The 26,437-nt window shown below is 41.4% G+C and overlaps 1 protein-coding gene across 1 annotated transcript; it reads left to right on the forward strand.

Moving 5' to 3' along the window:
- The first annotated feature begins 954 nt into the window (after window positions 1-954).
- LOC136830356 (nuclear valosin-containing protein-like) lies at window positions 955-26,409 on the forward strand. Its single transcript, XM_067089853.1, has 17 exons — window positions 955-1,112; window positions 3,292-3,406; window positions 5,882-5,988; window positions 6,480-6,541; window positions 8,227-8,278; window positions 9,018-9,155; window positions 9,698-9,820; window positions 10,579-10,795; window positions 18,320-18,468; window positions 18,789-18,910; window positions 19,419-19,569; window positions 20,350-20,460; window positions 21,553-21,720; window positions 22,460-22,582; window positions 22,816-23,022; window positions 23,889-24,167; window positions 26,108-26,409. The coding sequence occupies exons 1-17, from the start codon at window positions 1,062-1,064 to the stop codon at window positions 26,366-26,368; spliced, it is 2,436 nt and encodes an 811-aa protein (XP_066945954.1). The 5' UTR covers window positions 955-1,061; the 3' UTR covers window positions 26,369-26,409.
- The last annotated feature ends 28 nt before the right edge of the window (window positions 26,410-26,437 follow it).

Consider the following 26,437-nt stretch of genomic DNA (forward strand, 5'->3'; position numbering starts at 1 on the left):
TTTTTTTTATCAACAACAATTTGCGTTTCGTAAGAAGCCGTTTCTATAGTACTATATAACAGCTTTATCAGTCTCGCAAATTGAGTGATAGGAGTTCGATCCCCGAATAGGGATTATGTAATTGTTTTAATTGTTGACTGTTGTGGAGGTGGAGAAGGAGAGGTAGAAAAAACGGATGGCCTCGACGAGGTAATCCCAAACAACCAATCTCTCCCTCGGAGCCATTGTGGGAATCCCCCATAGGATGCTTTTAAGACACTCTCTCTCTCTCTCTCTCTCTCTCTCTCTCTCTCTCTCTCTCTCTCTCTCTCTCTCTCTCTCTCTCTCTCTCCTCTATATATATATATATATATATATATATATATATATATATATATATATATATATATATATATATATATATATGAGAGAAAGTATAAGATCTTCGGTATAATTTACAGAAATCCAAAGATTACAAAAAAATAAAAATGGACGACAAACCAATTCGTTTTTATGCTTATTATGGAAAACACAGATAGAAACAAAGTTTTCAGTTTCCATTGACGCATTTTGGGAAGTTTCATTATTTCAAAATGATTAAAATAACGCGATTTTATCATTTGTTTACAATTTATGTAAATAATAATAAAAAAAACTAAAGCATTTCGTGTTCAGACGAGGAACGAACGAATCACAACACGTGTGATGGGATGTGGTTGGTTCAGTTACCTTAACGGTACAAAACGCTTTTCAACGTTTAACGTTACGTTGACATTTACAGAATAAATGGTCTTTTTATGATATTAAAAATCATTTAAGGACATTTATAATATAATAAATATATATTAAGTAAATTATCAAGGTTTAAAATCAGAAAAAATAGATTAATTTATAAACTTTTCATAAGAAAGCTTTTTTACATTGTTGTAAAAATATTAATGAACGTAGCCGTGACGTCACAGTTCTTCCCTTCTTCCTTCTCCCGTAAGGATTTCGGAGCAAAAGTGAACCAAAACAAACCCCGTTCCTTCGCGCCACTTTCCCTCACCAATTTCAGCCATAAATCAACAAATTCCACAAAAATGAAGCGGCCATATCTGCAGGAGAAGTCGTTACTCCCTCGAATTGCCTCGGTGAGTAGTTTTTAGTCAGTAAATTAGGGTTTAATAGGCTAAATAGTCCCGGGTCTAGCCGTAGGCTTTGGGCCGGACCAGATTTGGGCGTCTGTCGGTCGTGTAGATTAATTTAATGAGGTGAATTGTTTATATTTAGGTTATTTTTATGGTAATCACGTTTAAAATCATTAATAAAATGGTTAGACGATGTTTTTATTAGTTGTTTAGGTAGGTGATGTCTACAGGAGCGTAATTAACCCCCAGGCGACCTGGTATCCCCAGGCCACGTGCTGTTGATAATTCTATAAAATTAGGCTTCTTATTTAAACAGTATTTTTTACTAGAAATTCCTATTTAAAGTATTTTTCAAAGTATGGTCAGGCTAGGGTACAGGGTAGCCTACTACGGTAGCGCAGCGGCCGTGTCGATGCGCACTTGATAAACCCATTAGATTAGCCCGGTAATTAACGGAGCGGTTACAGTTTCGTATGCTGTGGGTTTCGTCTGCCGATATCTAGCGAGACCCACCACCAGGTGGCAGTGGGTACCGGCTAGAGAATCGGGCGGACGGATACAAAAAGATGGCGACGCAACCGACTAAACCGACCTAACCGAACCTGGGACGGCGTGCCCTTACCTGGCCGGGGCTTCGCCCCTGGACCCCAGCGACCTAGGTCACCACCGAAACTAACGAAACCGACCTAACCCAACATAGGACGGCGTGCCCTTACCTGGCGGGGCTTCTGCCCCGGACCCCAGAAGGGCCGTGAAAATAGTAAATATATAACTTTTCGAAATAGGCCACTTTTCATTAGGTAAACCAGCAATGAACGCTCTTCGTGACACAAAACGCCTAAATCCATAAGGGTCACTAGATTCTTAGCCCCAAATTCCACGTGGGTCGGATACGACACGGAAGACACGAAAGTAGCCATGTTAGCAACTCTTGAACCCGGGAGAGACTGAGGAAGGTCGCGGGGCATTTCGGGTCGTTGGTCGTCAGCTGTTTGGGTGGAACTACTTACCTTGGCGGAGGGATCTCGGCACCGCAGAATGAGTTAGGCGGCCCAGCATACGAAACTGTAATCTACGCTAATTAACCTTTAATTAACCTCTGAACTGGTACGTTAATGTATGCTGGCCATCCTGGAATGCTGTCGCGCATGCGCAGTGTTACAGGAGAGCTTTCGGTAAAAAGTGGTTTCCTTTGCTGGGGGGGAGGGGGCAGAGCTCCCTGGCTACGTAACACGGCCTACTAGGTTAGATTAGGTTAGGGTAGGTTAGGCTACTATGGTTCCCTTTATGATATATTACCTTAGCCAATCCCCTCTTGAACATGTGGCTCCCTGATGGCTCTCGTATTCGCGGAACCTTTCCACACAGTCCGCGCGGAGCTAATACTCAGAAAGACAAATTACAATTGACCGACAAAAATATGGTAAAGTCTTGGTAAGCAACCAAACTACTGTGGAAAAAGTCAATTTCCAAGGTAACACCTTATGTGGAGTTGTTCCACATTTCTACCATTTTATTAATTTAGGCCCAATATTTAAATGAATATTTGACTGGAAATATATATTTCCAGGTATTTTTTTTTTTTATTTTTTACAACTCTGCGGCCATTCATTCACGGTAAATATCCACAGCGGCAGTTCTCTCGGAGATGCTTTAGGTAGGAGACGGTTCCTAAGGACGAGTTAATTTAGGATTCGGGAAACGTAAAGGAGATGGTCGCACGGAGATATCGTCTACTAATATAATTTCTTAACTGTAGAATATAGGGACAGTTTGCAGAAGGACGGGCTCAGGCTCTAATACTACTTGCTGGGGGGTTCCAAGGGGGCTAACCCCCCCCCCACCGGCCAGGTCAGGGCACGGTGCCCTAAGTGAGGTTAGGAAGGTAAGGTCTGGTTAGGTCAGGAGGGTGGCATTCTAGCAAAGGTTATCACTGTAGGCATTACTTAAGGTTCTTTGCAGCGTGCCTTCGGCCCCTAGCTTGCAACAACCCCTTTTGTTCCTTTTACTGTACCTCCTTTCATATTCTCTTTCTTCCATCTTACTTCCTCAACCCTCTCCTAACAATTGATTCATAATGCAACTGTTGTAACCCGGTTGTGAATGCCTTTGATGTCATAAATTTAAAAAGATGAGAATTCACTTTGATTTTACTGAAATTGGCCTTTTAATACTATTTCAGTACGTGAAGGAGAACAAGAATGTGGACATAGACGAGCTGACGGACTACTTGATGGAGAATTTCAGAGAGTTCCAGCATAAAGTCCGGCACAAGTTCATGACCAGCGTTGAAAAAGGTAGGCTGGGGTGCCGTCCTTGTCGGTTGCAGAGTAACAGTTGCATTAAAATTAGAGTAACAGTTGCATTTTAATATAAATTTGTAGAACAGTTTCACCTTTTCTTGCCAAGAGCAACTAGATTTGCTTAACAGCAGTACCAATGTGCAGTGAATGTGCCTCGCTTTCGAAACTTCTCAGTTCCAGAAGTCCTTTATTCCTCAGTTCCAGAGGTCCTTTATTCCTCACACCTTTGAACTGTAGAATTCTCCTTGAGGACGTCGTGCAATCGGAACTTCAGAAGTTCAAGCAAAGATGCAATGCATTACTACCCTGATACTATTTATTCTCCTTGCATTTTAATACATTTTTATCTATTTATTATTTTATTAATTTATTTTTTTAATAAATGAGATTCTTTTTTTCTTTATTTCCCTTTTATCTTCTCTTTCTTCCTAATGAACATCATAATATACTTTGGAAGCTTTAATTTCAAGTTGGTGGCCCCTGTGGGCTTGTACCATATGATTGGGGTTCATCTTCGGAATAATAATGATAATATACTGTACAGTATATATATATGTGGTAGCGGCAAGTAGACTTGTTCATTTAGAACAGTGGTTCTCAACCTGGGGGGCACGCCCCCCTAGGGGGGCGTCAGCAATTTCCAGGGGAGGCGCGAGGCCTAGGGAAAATTAAAAAATTCTAGAATTATATTCGTTATTTTCTTAACAAGAGTGGGGAACTAATATTCAGAAGTTTGTAAAAAATATGCAAACGTATTGCCTTATAACGTTAGTTTCCTATAGTCTACCACTCTAGTTAGACTCGCTAGGTTTACCATATTTTGTAATTATTTACCTTCTTCCTGTCCTCAAACTCCTTCTTTCTCTTTTTTTTTATTTTCCTTTAAATCTGGGAGGGAATTTTACTCATAGATGCAAGGGGGGCGTGGAGGGAAGGACCAGCACTTAGAGGGGGCGTGGTAATAAAAAGGTTGAGAACCACTGATTTAGAAGGTACGGTTATGCCCATGGATATTATATAAATTATTTTATGTCAATTCTACTGATACCCACAATTTACTATCCTGGGGGCCACCTAGGTACCTGTCTATATCTCCAGCTCTTTGTGGTGGTTCATCCATCTGCCAAGTTTAAAGTTTTTGAAAGCACCATAATTTTTCAACTATACAAGATAGAGACCTCATATTTGCAAAATCAAAGAAAGCTGATGTGCTTAGTGAAGTTAGGTCATATTTAGAGGTCATAGTTCAATTATGGATTGGCTGCTGCCAAGGGCATTGTGTTTTCCATGAAATGACTTTGCCAGGTCTCGTCAAGCTGTAGGTCCCGTTGCTAAGTAACCAATTGGTTCTTAGCCACGTAAAATAAGTCTAATCCTTCGGGCCAGCCCTAGGAGAGCTGTTAATCAGCTCAGTGGTCTGGTAAAACTAAGGTATATTTTTTTTTTCGTCATGACTTCAGGTTACACCCACTTTCATTCATTTTACTGTACCTCTGTTCATATTCTTTTTTTCCATCTCACCATCCACCCACCCCTAACATTGTTTCATAGTGCGACTGTGAGGTTTTCCTCCTGTTACACTTTTTTGAACATTTTTACTCTCAATTTCTTTTTCAGTGCTGAATGACCTCATAAATCCCAGCGTTTGGCCTTGCCAGTTCTCTCCTGCCAGTTTGCGGGTAGAGGAGGGATGTTATGAGAAAAATCAGCCGTTTGCAAACGAAGGTCATAATTGCATAGTTTTATAATCAACATGAAGATTATCATAATGTTATTGATGTTAAACACTCGCTCACTTTGTTAGTTTTGAGGACCCCATTGGTAATTATGCCTTGAGTCTTTTGCACCTTTCGCAAATTTTCGTAGTGGTCTAGTCAAACTGCTTGATAATAACAGTGTACTTTGTTTCAGTGTCGTAAGTGTTGAATGGCAGAAAGTGCCCAAGCGCTGGGCTTTATAGCCTAAATTTCATGATTATTCATACGCTCATTGTGAATCTTGCAACACAGTGAGTATGTTACTGCCCTTGGCCGCATTGTATTCACTTGTCCCTCGCACTAGACTTCAAGTTCTGGGAGGTTTCGTAATGCTCGTTCCTTACACAAGGCAAGCGTGGTAGTCTTGCGCCCTCCCCTTTTTTTCAAAGGGGTCAGACTTGTAGATACTTTCTCTGTAGAACGACCTTACCTGAGATCTTTCTGTGGATGTTTATGGGCTACGTATACATGAAGTCCTTTACGAACTAGACGTTTGACTAATTTCTCTTATTTGCGATGCATGAGATTCGTGAGAGAACTCATGGCATACATGTTTTGTACACAGATTTAAGAATATCTGATGAAACTTGAGAAATGTTATTGAGTCTGGTACTTGGAAAATACTTGTACCATTCGAAAAACACTACACACAAGTTAAACATTGGTAATTTTGTATTTAAAAAGTTTGCGACCTTATTGTTACTTTTTGCAGCATACCTCTGGCATATTTACAACAACCCAGAAGACATGCCCGACAGCGACCCTGAGGAAATCATTGATAGTGATGGAGGAGGGCCAGATATATTGGAAGTAACTGAGGTTAGTGAAACCTTACTTTTAAACGGCATAGGCCTATGCCGTTTGTAAATCTGGAAGTTGAAAACAATTAAACATAGTGTTGTGTTTATTTCTTTGTACGCACGAGTAACCGCATCGCCAAGTTTGATTTCTTGGTAGTGCCGTCAGTGCACCTCTCTTGGTGACCTCATAGGTCGTAGAGCATGGCCCTTGGCCGAAATTTTATACTCCATTATATATATGTATATATATAAAATATAGTCAAGGCACTCTGATATCTCAGCAAAACTTGTTATACAATAATGTCTCAGTAAACATTTTAAATTTGCTTCTTGGTATTGTTTTGAGACAGAAATCTTTATCATTTCAACAATTGTCTTTAGTTTTTCCTTGCAAGCTCTATTTCTTGAAGACACCAAGCAAGGTCTGGGTCTTAAATTGTAAAGTAAGCCATTGGCCTTCTGTTCAGCATTTGTACTTTTAAATTATTTTCTGTTTTGCTTTTGTTTCAGGTGAATGGCAGCATGAACGAAACCTTGAAGAACATGTACAAATCAAAGACCTCTACGCCAAGGTAATAACTTATAGCGACCCTCACAGGCAGTCCCCAGTTATCAGCGGCCTCGGTTATCGGCGATCCAGTTTTATGGCGCTTGTCTAGCAATGACGATAACTGGATTTTCGGCGCCGATCCCCACTTAACAGCGACGCCAATAACCAGGGATTGGCGCTGTTATCACCGATTTTCAGTTACCGGCGATTTTCAGTTATCGTCACGCTGTCGGGAAGGGAACCCCCGCCGATGACCGGGGACTGCCTCTATTGCCTTTTTATTTCATATTGGTTTTAGAATTATCATTAAGACCAAGCGTAGAGAATTCTTGTCTTGATTTTAAATAGCTCAGAGGGAAATAGATGGAGAACATATTGACAGGAGAGAAGAAGAATTCTTCCTAGAATTTACACAAATTCAGATGGAAAAGATGGAGAACATATTGACAGGAGAGAAGAAGAATTCTTTCTAGATTTTACACAAATTCAGATGGAAATAGATGGAGAACACTTTTACGGGAAAGAAGGAAAACTTGCACAGGAAGTGGCAGAGTGGATTGCTAAGAGAGGGCATGGGAAGGGCATTTCTAAGGAGGCGTGAGTTGAAAAAATGAATACGGAAATAGGCAAGAAATGTTGGAAAGACCGGACTGAACTGGGTAAGGACGGACACTGGTATAACGGAACTCATCGGGGAATTTTGGATTCCTTGAATGCCATAAGAAACAACACTTCAACATAGGGACGTCAGTATGGCAAAGTAAAGTAATGCTGTAGTATAAATAAATAAAAAAAGATCAGTTGATTGTGTTTGTAGAGAGAGGAAGGCGATTGTAGTCTTTTAAAAGTGAGAAGGAAATATCAGAACTGCTGATTTGGGCAAGGGTGATAAAGTGAGAATTTTGGTCAAATTTAGCGTATGTCCTTTGACGGCATAAAGAATGTGGCTTTGTAGTATTTAGGGAAGTAGTTAAATCAGTATTATTATTATTATTCTCTGCAGCAGTTGGCCTGACACTGGTATGTGAAGTAGAGTTAGTTACATGAATTCCACACTGGTCTGAATATTATTTAAAAAATCTAAAAAAACAAGTACCCTGGAGTATAAATTTAAGATAAAGATGTACTGTAATGTCATTCAAAGTAAGCAAAAAGTGACAAGGTTTGATTCTGCAGCAGAGAAGAGAAGAAGAAGAAGAAGAAGAAGAGATCTAGAAATGAAAAGAGCGATAGACAACAAAGAACAAAGTAACGTCAGTCGGAATGTCGGAATTCTGGGGAAGTACTTCACACCATTAAGCTCTGCTGCATTACTAATCATTCTCAGACATTTAAAATTCTGATTGTTCTGGGAAACCAGGGTCCCGGTTCAGGCTACAAGGAAAGCCGTGCTGTTGATAGAGGCAGTAGGAAAGTATTTAAGGTCATCAAATTTGTTTTTGTCTCAAATATAGCTATACTTTTTTCTTGTAAATATGCAAGTGCAACAGGAAAATAATTTTGAATGGAGGTTCATCCACAGACCGTACTGATAGTTAATTGCATGTACCAATAGCAGAAAGGCCAAGTGAAGCCTTTGTGATGGAGAAATTTGTTTTTTATGGCAGAAGGAACAGAATAGGTTAGATTTCAGTTAACAGGGGTAGATATGGTAGATACATTTCTTTGTGCCAACACCATACATTAACCTGATTTCTTTCATCGTAGGAGGAATGATCGCAATGGAGTTGATAAGTTTAGTTCAGACAATGATCGTAAGGTGAGTGCTTTTTCTCTCTATGTAATGAGCTTTATTTGTAGATCTTTCAAGCAATAACTCATTAAACCTATTTAAATGCTCACTTAACTTTTCATAAATATGAGTGAAAGCCACAGTTTTCTAACCAGTCTCAGAGGGGCCCCTGATGTAATCATCTAATTCTCAGGAAATCCATAACAAAATTTGCTTTTGGATGGATAAACGAAAGCAAACTCAGTGGGTTGATTCTTATTGCATTCAGGAAATTGGGTTCCCTTGGGTTGGCTGATTCATTTGTAGTTCAGTCAACTGATTGAAAATCTCTTTGACTGAAAAGCTTTTAACTCTACTGAGTTTTAACTGTATTATTGCCAAAGTGAACTTTGCAGAAAAAACTACCTATATTTAGTTATAACTTTCATATAGATTTTATGTTTTTGTTAATTTTAATAAATATTGTTCACATTCAACAGTGGTGGACTTTGCACTACTATAGAGACGGATGGAATTCTGACTTTTGTACACAATCATTATTACCATTTAATCTGTGATTACTGAATTTTCTCTCTATTTGTGACATGTGGTATAATGTTCATGGGATTTTTGCTCTAAACTAATCATCATCTAACAATACTTTCCCATATACATTTGAATATCATACATTTTTTATCGTTTTGCCCATTTTGAAATAGTGTGAAGATTTAGCATTGGAAGCACTCCTCTAGAAATGTTTCAGTCCTTCCGCCACATTTCTCCTCAGAGCACAAGAAAGAAGAAGAAGCGGGTGAGAGAGGAAGACATCGAGGAGGCGATCATCAAAAAGAAGAAGAAGCAGAAACTCCCAGAGCAGTCCGCTATAACGTTCGAGAAAATGGCCGGAATCGACTCGCTCAAAGACGTGAGTGAAAACTTGCCGTTCCTGTAAAGATTTTAACACCATCAGTTTATTTAGAGGAAGATGAACCCCTATTCTTATGGAACAAGCATATAGGGGCCGTTGACTTGTTTGCTGTTTAATAATAGAGACTTAGTCTTTTCGTCATGACAGGATTTGGAGATTTTGCATTAGTTGCTGAAGGCAAGGTCTTGAATATGTAAATCCAAAGGTCATTCTTAAAAGTTTAGCCACTTATGGGGAATGGTATTGTTATTATTATTCAGAAGATGAACCCTATTCATATTGAACAATCCCAGAGTGGCTATTGACTTGAAATTCAAGCTTTCAAAGAATGTGTATAGCATGTATTTGAAAGAAGCAACTGGTGTGGTCATGCCATCTTGGTAAAGCTGACAAACAATTAGGAATATTTGTATATAAAATCATTTATTTTTTATTGTATAAAATGGGAGTACGTTATTGCTGTTCATTTCTCGGAATGGGTAAAAACACAGGTTGTTGAAATGTATTTTTGATATTTTTATTAAATTTTTTTGTTGCAGAAAATCTGCGACCTGATTGCAAATATTCGCAGACCCTCAGTTCTGCAACCGCTCCAGAAGTCCGTTCTCGTCACCGGTCCTACTGGGAGTGGGAAGACAACGTTTGGCTTTGCTCTTGCAGGGGTAAGCATTTTGTTTTTTAAAAGCTTTGCGCAGTAACATCTCAGCTTAATAGACGCTTTAGGGGTCAGGCCTCTCTGATAGGCCACAAGGTCCCTGTGTGATAGCAATTCCACATAGTTGCTGACCTAGACTGACCTGTACTGCATACTTTAACCTAGGCTAACCTGTACTGTATACTTTAGAGTCAATTCAAGAGATCTGCTCAAAGATTTATCACATCCAGAATGGCGGCATAGGCAAAAAATTAATCATGATATTTTAGCTGATAGGTAAAGAGGTCTGCTAAGTTGAGGTCCGAGCTGCCCTTTGTAGCAGATAAAACCGTTTTGATGAGCTAAGCCTTTCAGATGTAAGTCATTGGGTCTATTTCTGTGCTGTGATTGCTTGAAATCTGCGTTTTACGAAGTAATTACCCCAAAGTGGGGTATTTTCGTCGGTGTACCTCATGTGGTGCACTGTAGGCATTCCTTAAGGGTCTTTACAGCGTCCCTTTGGCCCCTAGCTGCAATATCTTTCATTCCTTTTACTGTACCTCCATTGATAGTCTCTTCCTTCCATCTGACTTTCAATCCTCTCTAACAATTGTTTCATATTGCAACTGCGAGGTTTTCCTCCTGTTACGCCTTTTAAACCTTCTTACCGTCAATACCTTTTCAGTGCTGAATGACCTCATAGGTCCCAGGTGCTTGGCCTTTGGCCTAAATTCTATATTCTGTTCATCTATTCTACGAAGTAATTCGACTTCCTTGAATCAACAGACCGCAGAAGCCCTCATCTACCGCATCACGTCTTCGGAGTTGTTTGGCGGACCCACAGGGGACGTTGAGGGAAAGCTCAGCGAGATATTCGAGCAGGCCGCGTCGTTGGCGCCGTGCGTTATCCTGATAGAGAAGATCGACCTCATCGCTCCGAAAGACGGCAGCGCCAAAAGTCTGGAGAAGCGGATTAGCGTCCAGCTTTCTGCTTGTCTTAGTGGTGAGTTATCTGTGAAATTTTATGTAATAGCTGTTAAATTTGGTATGATAGCATTCTTGGGTACTTGTCTGATAAGCTAATGTAAAACGACTAAGCATTCTTGGGGATGTTACCCTTGTATTTTGTGACAGGTCAGGACAATGTTTAGTAAATAAAAGGTTCTTGTATTGGAAAGGAGTTCTGCTTACAGTGAATGTAAAGAAATAGGAGTACAAACTTGCCTCTTATGCACAGAGGTATTCACACTAAAGTCCTTATAAGGTTTTTTAACAGTTCTTCGCAAATATCAGGCCACATTTCATCCAGTAAATTGTAGGGAACTTAGGTGGTGGTGAATGTTTTTTATTGCTTGTTAGAAAAAAAAAGTGCGCAACTCAGTATCTTGTCCCAAAGACATACTTTTGACACTGAACGGTAAAGTATTAAATATGAGGGTAGTTTTGCTCAGCTGTTACTGATCAACATTGTTCGAGCCTAATGATCAGCATTGCCAACAGACTAGCTGACATTAAATTCAGTTTTATCTCGGGCAGAAACATGTGAGCACTATACTCTGATCAGCTGGAGACACAAGTTTGACAGAACTCCTGGACTGCCCTGCCGTTCTGATCTATAACACCTGAGCCAAGGTAGCCTAAAAGGTCAATACTGAAACATACAACAAGAAAAATGAGTTTGCATTGTGGTCGGGACAGTACAGACCATGTCTCAAAATCTGGAAGTTTCCAACAGAATTGCTAAACCCAGATTGAATCATGGCAGGGAGGGAGAATCTCTCATTTATGAGAATGATCCTTTAGGGGGGTTAGTGTTATCAGTGCACCTCACGCATTGCACTGTAGGCATCACTTACGGTTCTTTGCAGCGTCCCTTAAGCCCCTAGCTGAAGCCTCTTTCATTCCTTTTACTGTACCTCAGTTCATATTCTCTTTCTTCTGTCCTACTTCCCACCCTCTCTTAACAATTGTTGCAAAGTGCAATTTAGAGGTTTTCCTCTTGTTACACCTTGAAGACCTATTTATTATCAGTTTCCCTTTCAGCACTGAATGACCCCTTAGGTCCCATTGCTTGGACTCCGGTCTAAATTATATTTTTATACATGAACTTACCTGTTGTTTACATATAGCTGTAATTCTCGATCTCGACAGAAAATTCAAAACTGGCGGTCCCGCTAATATATGGTCAGGTGATACGACTACCCCGCCCTCTACCGGGGTACCTGGATCCATTTCCATCAACAACTAATCATATTTTCTCTGTCGGGGCCGGGCGACTTGTCGCCTGCTCCTCTTCAGGAAATTCATCGGTGCTTTTTCGTTTTCTTCTTTGGTGAAGTACCCACTTTTGTTGACGGTTCTGGCTTGTTTTTGGCTTTGGTTGAGATTTTTCTAGTTATGTCTGATTCAGGATCTCAAATTAGATATTGCGGGGTTGTAAAACTCGAATGTCTCGGTCTAACATAGACCCTCACTCTTCTTGCTCTAACTGTAGAGGGAAATTGTGCACGAATCTGGATAGATGTGATGAATGTTCGTCTTTGTCTGTGCTTGATTGGCAAAAGTTGGCTAAGTATCAGGCAAAATTAAGTAAAGATAGGGCACGTAAGGCTTCGCCAGAAGTTCCTCCCAGAGTAGGAGTAGTATTGCCTCTTGTTCTGTTCCTGTTACCCCTCCTGTTCCTATTCCTGCCCCGAACCTGTTGTTTCCAACCCACTACCGTGTCAGACCTTCGGGCAGAATTTGATGGTAAGATTTCGGCTCTTTTCTCTGCGATAGAGAAGATTGGCCAGGATGTGAGTGCGATGTCTGACATCGAAGTGTTGCAGTGATAGTGTTGTGGAGGAGGTGACTGTTCGTCCCCTCGTTCTCCTAGGTCGAGGCCTCTGTCCGGCTCCCAGGGCTCAGGGAGAAGACATGCCGAAAGCCGAAGGGAGGCGAGTGGGGTCTGCTCACGAGCAGTTGCTCCCTCTAACAGTCCTGTTGCGTCCCAGGCTGTTGCAGCTCGCTATAGTAAGCGTGCGGAAGTGTCTTCTTGTGCTTCTGTTTCGTCGAGGAGGAGTTGGAAGCAGTCAGAGTCTAGTAGGCGCTGAAGAGACACAGAGCTTCCTCTCCAAGTCAAGTTCCTATCAAGAAACCTTTGGCACGTTCTCCTCTTCCGTCTTGTAGCTTTTGGGATAGCCCAGAGATCTCTTCTTCTTCAGGCAGTCCGGATGTACGTTCTACGGATCGTAGCGGCGCCGGATCCTCCTGTTAGCATGCAAGTAGCGGCTTCCTTCCCGTTGGATCCCAAGTCGGCTTTTATGCCTCCGGTTCCTGGCCCCCTTTCGCAAGAGGACAAATTGGACAAGATTTTGAGACTTTTCGAAGGTTTTAAAGCTCCAGCTCTTCAGGTTCCTTCTGCAACTGAGGCTCCGGTCTCTGCTCCCGCTCACGCACCTGGCGCCGCTTCCGCTCGCACGCCTGACTCCGCTTCCGCTCGCGCGCCTGGCTCCGCTTCCGATCGCGCTCCTGGCGCCACTTCCGCCCGCACCGGCCGAACTCACGACGCTACTTTGGCGCTTGGCGCCTCTCCAAAACACGTTTCCAAGGCGCACAATGTTTGCGCTTCTAGCGCTACCATGGTTTTTGGCGCCTCTTTGGCTCTCGGATCTTCTAAGGCTCCTGACTCCTCTCAAGCTCATGTTTGGATACGCTTGACGCTGGTCGGGCTCTTGGCGCCTCCAGGTGACGTTCGCGATAATCAAGAGGATAACGCAAGTTTGGCTCCGGAGACGTTTCTATCCGCGGTGCTCCAACTGCTTCAGAGATTCTCTCCCAGTTTCCGATGTTTCGAAGTAGATGATGTTCCGTCTGCTCCTACTTCCAACTTTAAGCATCTCTTACAACTTTTTGAAGAACTTTTTCAAGAAGACTTTGCTCCAGCTTCCTTCGCCTCCCGACTCACGCAGTTTGCCAAGGATTTTAAACCTCCTTCCTCTAGATTTCTGAAGCTGGTCCTGTCTGTTTCGCAAAAGAGCTCTCCGAAGGCAAGAAGGATGGTTGAGCAAGAAAAGATCTCAGGGTAAAACATCTTTCTGTTTTCCCCCTCTCAACTGTCTTTTAAGTCTCGTTCGTGGTATGAGACTGGGGAAGTCTTTTCCTTGGGAGACTCTGCCTCCTCTCAAGGGGGATTTCTCCAGCCTTGTGGATTCTGCCCGTCGCTCAGCTTTTTCTTCATCCAAAGTCGGCTTCTCGTCTTGGAAATTGACCATCTGGTGAAGAGTTCCTATAGGATCTTGGAGATCTTTTCTTTTATTGACTGGTCTATAGGAGCCTTGAGCAGGATAGTGAAAGTCTGTGATCTTCCCCAAGACTGCTACAGATCTTGATGCTATTTTGGCCTGCCTGGACAAGGCCATCACGGACGGAACGTCAGAAATTGCCTCAGTGACTGCTACCGGCATTTTGAAGAAGAGAGCACATTGGATTTCGTTTGTCGCGAGAGGAGTCTCCAGGAACCAGAAATCTGCTCTTCTTTTGCTCCTTTGCTTAAGGAATCCCTTTTTTCCCGCCACGTTAGTTAGGGAAATTTGGGAGGCTCTCTCACGGAAGTCTACTCAAGACCTACTGGCTCATTCTTGAAAAAGACCCAGGTTTTCAACTACTCCAGTAGTACCCAAGCCTTCTTTCCCTGTATCCTCTAGGCCTTCTCGGGGTACTCCTTCTCGGCCCTTTTCCCAAGCTAGGGGAAGAGGAAAATTCTCTTCTCATCCCCAGAAAGCTAGGGGTACCAACCGATGAGTTCAGGGTCCTTCATGCAACGGTCGGAGCCAGACTACAGTCGTTCTGGCAAGTTTGGGAGGCCAAGGGAGCAGAACCCTGGGTGATCAACGTTCTGAGAGAAGGCTACACCATTCCCTTCTCAGAGAGTCCTCCTTTAAAGTCTTCGCCAGTAGACTTCAACGTATCATCCAGGGACTCAGAGAAACTTGTGGTGTTGGAGGAGGAAGTTACTTCCCTCCTTCAAAAGGGAGCCATAGAAGCAGTCCTCGAACCTTCATCTCCGGGGTTCTACAACCGTCTGTTTCTGGTTCCAAAATCGTCAGGAGGATGGAGACCAGTCCTCGGCGTAAGCGCCCTGAACAAATTTGTGCTTCAAACACCATTCAAGATGGAAACCACACAGTCGGTTATCAATTCCTGAAGGAAGGAGACTGGATGGTGTCCCTCGATCTCCAGGACGCATACTTTCATGTACCTATCCATCCGAGATCAAGGAAATTCCCTACGGTTTGTGTTCAGAGGCAGGGCTTTTCAATTCAGGGCTCTTTGCTTCGGCCTATCAACAGCCCCACAAGTTTTCACAAGGATGATGGCTCCAATTGCGAAATGGCTTCACTTAGAGGGAATTCACATTTCCCTTTACCTCGACGACTGGCTGATCCGGTCTCCGTCAAAAGGCCAATGCATGAAGGACCTACAAAGGACCCTTTCTCTTACCGACAATTGGGACTCATAGTAAATCTTCCAAAGTCACAACTCTCTCCATCTCAAGACTTGACTTATTTGGGAGTTCGGATGAACTCAGTTCTTTTTCAGGTTTTTCCGACGTCTCAAAGGATCGAGAAATGCCTGCTGAAAGTGAGATACCTGATGGCAGCCAAGACTTGTTCTGCCAAGGAATGGATGAGCCTTTTAGGCACCCTCTCATCGCTAGAGATGTTCGTCAGTCTGGGGAGGCTACACATGAGACCTCTTCAGTTCTTCCTACAGCAGATCTGGAACAGGAAGAAAGACACGGATTCGTTTGTTTTTCCTCTATCCACTCAAGTAAAGCAAGACCTGTCATGGTGGAACGACAGGAGCAAACTAGATCGAGGTTTGTCACTGAGACAGAGGAACCCAGACCTGATGTTGTTCTCCGGCCTTCAGACGAGGGTTGGGGAGCAACATTGGGGATCTTCAAGTGTCAGGCAATGGTCTTCATCCCAACGGGATTGGCACATAAATGCGAAAGAGTTGAAGGCAATACATCTAGCCTTGGAACATTTCGTGCTTCTGGTGGAAAACAAAAGATAGTAGTGCACTCGGACAACTCCACTGCTCTGGCGTGCGTGAAGAAACAAGGAGGCACTCACTCCTTCTCTCTGTTCGAGATCGCAAAAGACCTGCTTTTGTGGGCGGCAACCAAGAACATAGAGCTAGTAACTCGCTTCATCCCGGGAGCTCTCAACGTGAGAGCGGATATCCTCAGCAGGTCACTCCAGGTCATTCCGACGGAATGGACCCTCCACCAGAAAGTCTGCCAAGGCCTGTGGAAGGTTTGGGAACTCCCATGTTAGACCTGTTCGCAACGAGGGAAAACCGCAGACTACCTCTCTTTTGCTCTCCTGTTCCAGACCCAGAAGCATTAGCGGGATGCCATGCTCCTGGACTGGTCGGGTCTCTTCCTTTATGCATTCCCTCCCTTCAGGATGCTGGGAGAAGTCCTGAAAAAGTTTCGAGCACACAAAGGTGTGTCAATGATCCTTATAGCTCCATGGTGGCCAGGAAGATCATGGTTTCCAGAGCTACTGGAGAAAGTAGTGGATTGGCCAAGGAGGTTGCCATTCAGACCAGACCTTCTGTGCCAGTTGCACAGCAGAAAGTTCCACAGGAACCCGTCAGATCTAAATCTGACAGGGTTCAGACTCTCGAGCGACTCTACAGGAGGAGAGGCTTCTCTAGAAGAGTGGCGCAGGCAATGGCTAGATCAACCAGGCCCTCGTCTACAAAGGTCTATCAAGCGAAGTGGAAGCGCTTCAGGGAGTGGTGCTCCGAGTCTGGAGTGTCTTCCACTTCTACGACTCTAAGCCAGGTTGCGGATTTTCTTTTGTTTCTGCACAAGGAGAAGAAATTGGCTGTCAGCACGATTAAGGGTATAGGAGTATGCTGGCGGCAATTTTCAGGAATAGAGGTATAGATCTTTCCTCAGACAAAGATATTGCAGAACTCCTTAAATCCTTTGCTACCACTAAAGGCAAATCTCTTCGTGTACCGCATTGGAATTTGGATGTGGTGCTAAAGTGGCTTACCTCCAAATCTTTTGAGCCTTTGAGTTCCTGCTCCGTTAGGAATCTAACTAAGAAAACTCTCTTTCTCTTGGCACTGGCCTCGGCAAAGAGAGTAAGTGAGATTCATGCTCTGGACAAAAGAGTTGGTTTTTGTGCGGATAAGGCTGTAGTTCCTTCACCTTGGGTTTCCTAGCTAAGAACGAAAACCCTAGTAATCCATGGCCAAGGGAATTTCCCATTCCTAGCCTATCCTCCTTGAGTGGAAGAGAAACAGAGAGACTTCTCTGTCCGGTCAGAGCATTGAAATTCTATCTGGACAGGACCAGAAGTGTAAGAGGAACTCATGATTTTTTATGGTGCTCAACTAAGAACCCCAAGAACCCTCTATCTAAAAATGGGATTTCTTTCCTTTTGAAAGAACTGATTCAGGAGGCACACAAGGAGTTAAGGGATGTGGATTTCCCCTTAGTTAAAGTGAGGCCTCATGAAATTAGGGCTATTGCGACTTCTTTAGCCTTCAAGAAGAACATGGCTTTAAAGGACATTCTAAGTTCAACTTATTGGAGATGTTCGTCTGTTTTTGCCTCGCATTATCTGAGACAGATCCAAACCACATATGAAGACTGCAGTACGTTGGGCCCCTTTATTGCGTCTGACACGGTGATGGGCAAGGAAACCAGAGGCTCTAGATCCTCTCCTTAGTTTCCTTGGGTGCAGAAGTTTTCTTTTGGTCGACTACTAGAGCCTAAGAGGTTAGATGGCCTAGTAGGTCTAATTTTAATAGGTTGGTGTGAGTTTTTATGGTTGGGTGATATGATGGTGGATGCTTTGAGTACTGCGCCTGAGCAGGGGCATTATATGCTTTGGTTGATTGTGTCGAAGACGGCTGGGCCAACAGACCTTTCTCCATATAGCAACCTGCGTCTGAGCTACTAGGCCCCGCAGTTGCACTAAGGATAGCAGGTTACAGAGGCAGTAACCGAGAAAACAGCTTCCTTAGCAGGTAAGGATCCAAAGTTAAGACGTTTTTTCTTAGCCTGATGATCTCAGGTTTTTTCCATTTAACACTTACAGCTGTCCATGCCCACCGCCTCAATGTGGCAATCAGCTATATGTAAACAACAGGTAAGTTCATGTATAAAAATGACATTTTATAATAAAATAAGATTTTATATCATACTTACCTGTTGTTTACATAAAACATTCCCACCCACCTCCCGCAAGGGACAAGGGGACATAGAAAATATGATTAGTTGTTGATGGAAATGGATCCAGGTACCCCGGTAGAGGCGGGGTAGTCGTATCACCTGACCATATATTAGCGGGACCGCCAGTTTTGAATTTTCTGTCGAGATCGAGAATTACAGCTATATGTAAACAACAGGTAAGTATGATATAAAATCTTATTTTATTATAAAAATGTCATATTCCATTCCTATTTATATGAATGAATTGACATTCAGGATTTCATGACAGTGTTTATTATTTCTCAGCTTTAAAAGCAAAATACAAAGATCAGCAAATAATAGTGATTGGTGAGACGAGCCATCCGGAGAACATGGACTGGGATTTGCGCAGCAGCTTCGACGCAGAGATATTCATGGCCATTCCCTCGGAAGCTGCCAGATACGAGATCTTGCAGGTAAGCTCCAAGGCAGTTGTGATGGGAATTCCATTCGTCTCTTCTTGTGAAAACGTTAAATGTAGTGCCCTTTTTTCCGATACTTTTTTTATTGTTTTTATTTTCTTTGTGAAATTTTTTTTTGTAAAGCATGAATTAATTTGTGTTTGGCTTTTTGTATCTGCTTTGTCAAGATGTCCACTATGTTGGAGACCTTGAAGAAAAAAATGTAGAAATAAAAATGAAAAATGTAATTTTCTGTGTGTATAATCTTATTACCAGCACTTTTAACTTTATATTTTTCGTGAAGCGTAAATCAATTTACACTCATCTTTTTGTAGCTGCTGTGTCAGGATGTCAACTATGTGGGAGACCTTGAAGAACTGGCTCACCGAACGCCTGGTTACGTTGCCGGGGATTTGAAGAGATTGATCGAAAAGGCTCAGAGTCTCGCCTGGAAGAGGTAAAACGCCCCTAATTTCGGTAGTAGCCAAATATCAGTTGATGTCAAGGTAACGAATATGCGATCAGTGTGCCTCACTGTCGGAACTTCTCAGTTCCAGAGGTCCTTTATCCCTCACGCTGTGGAGCAGTTTCCCTTAGAATGTTTTGCAATCGGAACTTCAAAAGTTCAAGAGCAGATGCAACACATCAGTACCCTAAAGCTATTATTCTTGTATCTTGATCATTTACTTATATTTTTATCAATGTATTTATTCATTTATTTTCATTTTTCTGATAACTGATATCGTCTTTCTGTATTTCCTATAATCGTCTGTTGATTCTTTCAAATGAACACCACATTCTGTGAAAGCTTGAATTTCAAGTCAGTGGCCCCTCTGGGCTTTTTCCACATGAATAGGGTTCACCTGGATAATAATAAAATTAACAAGATACGAGACATTTTAATTTTATGTGTATTTGACGCAGTAGTTTTGATATTTCACTCCTGTTTCCTTAAATTTTCACAGGAAGAAGGACTCTTTGTACGGAAAGATAGAAGGTATAACACTGTTCGAGGAAGTCAAGATATTCATGAGCAGATTTGAAAAGATGTGCGATAAGGAAGGGGACAGTTCCTCCATCACAATAAATATGGAAGATTTCATGGAAGCCCTGATGGTATGCTTACGTTGTTTTGTGCATTTTGTTTCAACCTTTTGTGCGTTTCTCTGATAAACTATTTATTTTCAATCACTGTTCTGTTGTTGAATTGTGTGTGGCTCACTGGCAGTGTGGACAGGGATAAAACTTCTTATGATTTGTTTGAAGTAAATCGTGATTCGCAGATTACCCTTTGAGAGTCGGTCGACGTGAAATTATTTTTCGTCCAGTTCCTAAACGTTGGCACGCCAGTAATGTTAAATCGAGTTATCCTTTTATATATATTGATTTAAAAATATTTTATGCATTTGGCTTCCAAAGTACACAGCTTGTGTGGAAGGTTCAACAACATCAAATATTCTGTCATAAAAACCACTTTAAAGACAGCTTATAAAGAGTTTAAAGTGAACCAGTGTACGACTAAGTGGCCATCCAGTGTGAAATACACGTCACAGACGTAATTGGCGAGTGGCTTAAATCTGAAAGGTTAATACCCTAAAATTTTTAATGTGCAGTTTTGTGAGAAAAATATTGTAATAGTTATGCGTGAATGGCATTCACCTTACACAACATGACTTTGTTACATTCATTGCATGGGCAGCTTAAATGGCTCCTTTGAGCTTCTTTAAGTTGCAAAATGGTACTCTTCAACTACAGAATCTGATTCAAATTACAATTACTTTCTGTATGCAGATAAATTTCCTTTGTGATATCATATTTATGAAACTCTGTTCTGAGAGACTTGTGTGAAACTTATGACTAAAAGATTTTGATGTTGATTTTCTCGTCGGATTCCAGCACATCATTCCTGCCCTGAAACGCGAAGGATTCCCAACTGTGCCAGAAATCACTTGGCAGGACATAGGCGGTTTGGAGGACATCAAGAAGGAACTGCGGGAAAAGATTCTTGTGAGTAACTCGCGAATTTTATAAATTGAAAATCACGAACTGGTTTTGGCTATTGGCTCTATTTTTCTGTAATTAATGATGTGTACATTGTCACGAGATCATGATTGTTGCTAAATGTGATTTGCATCTTTCCAAAAAGGGGTAACAACCTAACCAAACGTAGGACTTTGCTCACCTGATTGCTGTAAAGACAAGGGAACACCTCAGATTAACAAGTTCTTCATTGGAGGGGTGGTGGGTAGAGCTTTCGGCTAGCACGCCGTTGGCCCAGCGTTCGACTCTCCGAGCGGCCAATGAAGAATTAGAGGAATTTCTGGTGATAGAAATTCATTTCTCGTCATAATGTAGTTCGGATTCCACAATAAGCTGTAGGTCCTGTTGCTAGGTAACCAGTTGGTTCTTGGCCACGTAAAATAAATCTGATCCTTCTGGCCAGCCCTAGGAGAGCTGTTAACTTAACCTCAGTTTAACAGGCACAATTGGGGGTCTGGTTTCTTTGATAAATAACAAAATCTGTTAAGTAACTAAGACTGTGTATTATAGCTGTACTTGAGTGTTTTCTAGATATCTTACAGCTAACAGGAGTTCCTCCTCTAAAATAACCTGTACTTGACACTTAACATTCAATTCAAGAGATATATCTAACAAATAAAAAAATGCACTGAAGTTTCTTCGGCGCGATCAAGTTTTCTGTACAGCCGCTACAGCGTAGAATCAAGGCCACCGAAAATAGATCTATCTTTTGGTGGTCTTGGTATAATGTTGTGTGAGTCGCGGCCCATGAAACTTTAATGACGGCCTGGTGGTGGCCTGGCTTATATCATTGGCAGAGGCACGATTTTGGCAAACTTGAACCTTAAATAAAATAAAAACTATTGTGGCTAGAGGGTTATGTACAATACCTATACCATGCCTGTGTTATGGATTGTCTATAGGTCTCTATGGACACCCAGGCAGTAGCCTAATGTCTAGCCAAAAAATGGCATGAATGTGACCTTGTCACTTATGAGTAAATTTAACCTGTAGTATAATTCTCACCTTACTTGAACAATAGTCTTCCTGTGTTGTAAATTATCAAATTCCCCTTTCCAGGAACCCATCAAGTATTCGAAACTTCATGAGGAGTTTGGTGCAAGCCGCCCCAATGGCATTCTGATGTGGGGGCCTCCTGGCTGCGGTAAAACTCTGCTGGCCAAAGCGGTTGCCAATGAGGCTGGTATCAATTTGCTACCAGTCATGGGACCGGAACTTCTTAACATGGTAAGTGTCTAGGATTTATTTTATGTAGCATCCTGTGAGTAAATGTACAAAACATATATGACCGGTGTTATATAGGAAGACTTTGAGATTTATATTTTTTCCATATTGCAAAGATTTAATAGATAGGTTTTTAGCAGTTTTATGAACCCCCTTGTTCATTTTTTAAGTAAACTGAAAACAGTAATTTATTGAAATAAACACCATTATTAATGAGTGGGATTGTGTAGTGTAGTTTTATTGTAATTGTTTTTTTTAAATTGAAATACAAAGCTACATTATAATTTGGTAGAAAATCTTGAGAATTTGCACAAATTTGAGGCATTTTTGTGAAATGTGGTTTCGTGTGAAATAAGACATTTACTCATTTTCAGACCCAAATTTTATAATGAATTCACCATCGAGTAGTGACAGAATATATTTAAATCAGTAGAATAATATAAGTAGAATTTTTTTTGTGAAATAAAGTATTATAGTTAAAAAATTAGAGGTCACCCATATGAGTCGTCTGTTGACTCAGTGGTTGGTTTAACTACCTAATAATAATAATAATAATAATAATAATAATAATAATATAAAAAAGTATGCAATATCTGTCGAAAACCTGAGTTCATGGCTAACGTTGAAGAACATTTGCACAAGTTGTCATGTGAAAGGTCTGTGTAGTTGAAAGTAATATTTTTTCCATATTTGGTATTTTTGCTGATACAGATCTAACCACTTCGCTTCTTGATATTTCCAGTACCAAGGAGAGAGCGAGAGGGCCGTTCGCGAGGTGTTTCGACGGGCCGGCAACGTAGCTCCGTGCGTCATATTCTTTGACGAATTCGATTCGCTTTGCCCCATCAGAACCAAAGGTGGAGAGGTGAGTTACGGAAAGTACAGTGCAATAACCACGTTTTCATTTGATTTCTTTCATTTTATATTTCTGAAAGTCTTCAGCTGTTCCACAACTGCGCTAGGGATCTATTCCACATTTTAGATGTAGCCAAGATAAAACTCAGGATATTTCTGACAAAAATTGCGCTAAGTTACGTGATTTTAGCTTCCGAACACAGAAAGTAAAAATTTTTATGTATAATTCTTTTCCTTTTGCAGAGTGGGAGTAAAACAACTATTGTCAACACGCTCTTGACAGAAATGAACGGCTTTGCAAAACGCGACGACGTCTACGTCATTGCCGCCACAAATCGGCCCGATATTTTGGACCCGGCCGTGACGCGACCAGGAAGATTCGATACCTTGCTGTATGTGGACGTGCCAGATTATTTGGGCAGGATTTCGATTTTCAAAGCTAGGACGAAGGTAATGTATTTTATGCAATGGTTTATCTAAAGTTTTTTTTTTTTTATATATACATAAGCCCTTTGTTGGCCGAGCCGGTTGAGCTTCAGACTGTCACTCGATGGGCCAGGGTTCAATTCCCGCGGCCGGTTGATGAAGAGTTAGAGGAATTTATTTCTGGTGATAGAAATTAATTTCTCGCTATAATGTGGTTTGGATTCCACAATAAGCTGTAGGTCCCGTTGCTAAAGTAACCAATTGGTTCTTAGCCATGTAAAATAAGTCTAATCCTTCGGGCCAGCCCTAGGAGAGCTGTTAATCAGCTCAGTGGTCTGGTAAAACTAAGGTATACTTAACTTTTTTTTTTTATATATATACATAAAACTAGAGCTTCCACTTGGAGTATATTGTAACTTCCACTTAGAACTTTATATTTGTATTGAATATTGATCACATTTTTATTGTTTATTTAGGGTATTGTCAACAAATTAACTTTACTGCTTGTACATTGGGACACACTTTTCCAAAACAGTGTGGTATTTAGCAGAAATGCTTGAGGGAAATAAGTAAAAAACTTGTGTTTGTACCAAAGTACAATTATATTGTACGTATTGAAATACAGAGCATCTGACTTCAAAAAGTCACTAGTTGGAACTGTAAATAATCTAGTTGATTTTACTAATCCTGTGATCGTTCTCCGTTTTATTGTTGCTTAGTTACCGTACCTTTCGTTAAAATGAACGATTTTGTCAATTTTCGATGTGGTAAAGTTGAAAGAATGAGCTCAGTGCTTACTTAATAGGCAGGAAAGCTCCCTAGCTTATGAATCAAAGTTAAGAATTGTAGGTATAGCGGCAAAATCAATGCTTATTTGTGTTTTCTTATAGAATGGAACTTGCCCAGCCTTGGCCGATGACGTCAGTTTCGAAGAAATATCTCGAGTTTGTAACAACTTCTCCGGCGCAGACTGCGACCAGTTGGTTTACTTGGCCAGTAAGGAAGCAATTAGAGAAGTCATCCAAAATATGGATTCGACTGGTGTGGAAGAGACGCTGAATACGAGCGAGGTTGTGAGCGCAGAGTCCGGAAAGAACATAAAGAGACTGGTGTCCAAAAAGCACTTCTTTGCTGCCCTGAAGAAGATGAAGCCTTCCATTTCCGTAGAGGTGAGTGAAAGTAGTTATGCGTTATGGTTGAGTATTATAAAATGGTTTTTGGAGGTGCATTTTGTAATGGAAAGCTTTCTTATTAAGTGTCATGTTACCGTGAAGATTGTTTTGGGAAAATTTGTTGGTTTTGTTTTGAAATTTCATATTTTAATTTCCCAAAGGCTGTGTCCAGTGTAAGTAACCTGCAGTGGTATTTTCAGTATACTGAGATATAAAGTAGCTGACCAACTTCTTTAACTATACTCTGCTTCAATTTTCAGTTTTCATTTTTGAACAAGTCCTTTTGGTGAGGGATACGAGTTACAAAACATATGTGCTGGTCTTGCTTGACTATTTTACATTAATACCAACCTAACCTAAACTTATAATCCTATTTTGTTCATATGGGAATACAAACCATCGCATTTTACATGTTTCTAAGCGTGAGCAGGAAACTGTTGTTGGAGCTTGGTAACAAGGTGGTAGCCCCCACTCTCTTTTTTTTTTATTTTAGTCCTCAGCTAGTTTTCTTAAAATACTTCTTGCTGTGCGTTGACCAACTGTCAAGTTGAAACTTCATCTTTTTTGCTCGTGCGCCCAGTGTGCACCTCGCGTTGCTATCCAAAAAGAACTTGACCGCTTAGGCCAGTGTCAAGAGAGGTGTTGAAGAGCGTCCTTTCTTTTTGGCTTCTTGGAGTGATGAAGCAGACAAACAGGTCATCCTGCTAGGATAATGATCATCTAGTCCAGGCGAGAGCTCGTGAATTCAGGACGTTGTCTCACCCCTAGCCTTTGGAAAGGCATTTTTTCTTTTGCTTAGATAATGAGGGCAGGTGTCGCCAGACTACCTTTTGCCTTTTTAAACCATAGGGACATAACCCACATCCTTGGACACCTGTTCAGGTCCTGTGGTGGCTGCTTAACAGGTTGTATTGTCACGAGAGCCCCTCTAGCCTAAGGTACTCTGAGGACGTAAGGTTGTATGGGTGAATGACTGACCTTTTTTCTCCTTTTCTTCCTTTGCAAGGGAGCAGTCAGGCTGAGCACATGCTGGAATGAGTGAAGCGGGTAAGCTTCACACTCGAGCATCACATCTTAAGAGCTGTGTAAGGTGTGACTTCTCTGCTCACCCTTTCAACAATGTAAGGGACCAGTTGTCAAATTATAATCGTAATCCATTATTGTATAATTGACCCAAATGTTATCTGCCTTTCTGACACGTGTTCTTTCTTTTTGGGTCGCACATGGTTCTCTAAATTAGAGTGAGAATACAGACACATTAAGGCCCTATCAGTGTCATCCCTATACCTGATTACAGTATGTAACAGGTTAGCGGAGTCGTTGGTCCCTTGTTCATTTTCATGACTGGGAACATAATTTTTCCAGGTGGAGATTCAGGTAGCTAGCAATTAAGAGACTATTCTCCCACCTAAGGGGTGATTCACCTACTTGAGAGGCAACGGTTTGTATTCCTGTAGGAACATATCAAATTTAGAGTAACTTGTATTTATCCTAGATTTACAAACCAGAGCCCTTTTTCATAATCCCACCTCAGCCACCCCACATAGTCCACGATGCAAAAGGAATTAGTGCTGGTTATGGCAAGTGAGTTGGGGACTTCTCCCACTCACCTGCCCTCTGTATCAGTTAACAACACTTAACAAGCTTCAACGACAGTTCCCAGCCATGCACTGGGGATTGTTCCAACATAAAAGGCTCTGGTTTGTATTCCTCAGAATAATATTAATTACTTCATATCAATTTATAATCTTTATATTTACAAACAGAGTGGGTTAAATTTGTCATTTTGATCCACTAGTCTACATCTGTACAATGATAATGTTTATGATACATGTGTTCGTTGATGCTTAATATTCGTCATGTTACAGTCATGAAGTGTGTAATTATATTTATATGGAACTACCTGTGTATAATAAGAGTATTGTCTTCATTACCAGGAACAAAAGCGATACAAGAAACTCTACAACAAGATATGTGTTTCACCCAACGAAGATTTGGCAGAATTGCTCATGTCTTCTGTTGTCGTCCCTGCGCAAGAGAGTAACTTACAGACGGAGGTAGAAAGTACACCTCAGGAGGCATTGGAGTCGGAAAGTACTGCAACTACGCCTCAGAAGACCGTAGAAGACATAGACAGCGGAGACGTATCGGAGTCCACGTCTGAGATTGTCAATGATGTCAGTAGTCAACCTGATTGAGGTTAGACTCCAAGCTTTACATATATAGCCTCGACTGTCAATAATGTCCTGTTATTGCCCTGCCGTTTG

Source organism: Macrobrachium rosenbergii, chromosome 46 (genome assembly GCF_040412425.1).
Source record: "Macrobrachium rosenbergii isolate ZJJX-2024 chromosome 46, ASM4041242v1, whole genome shotgun sequence".
NCBI lineage: Eukaryota > Metazoa > Arthropoda > Malacostraca > Decapoda > Palaemonidae > Macrobrachium > Macrobrachium rosenbergii.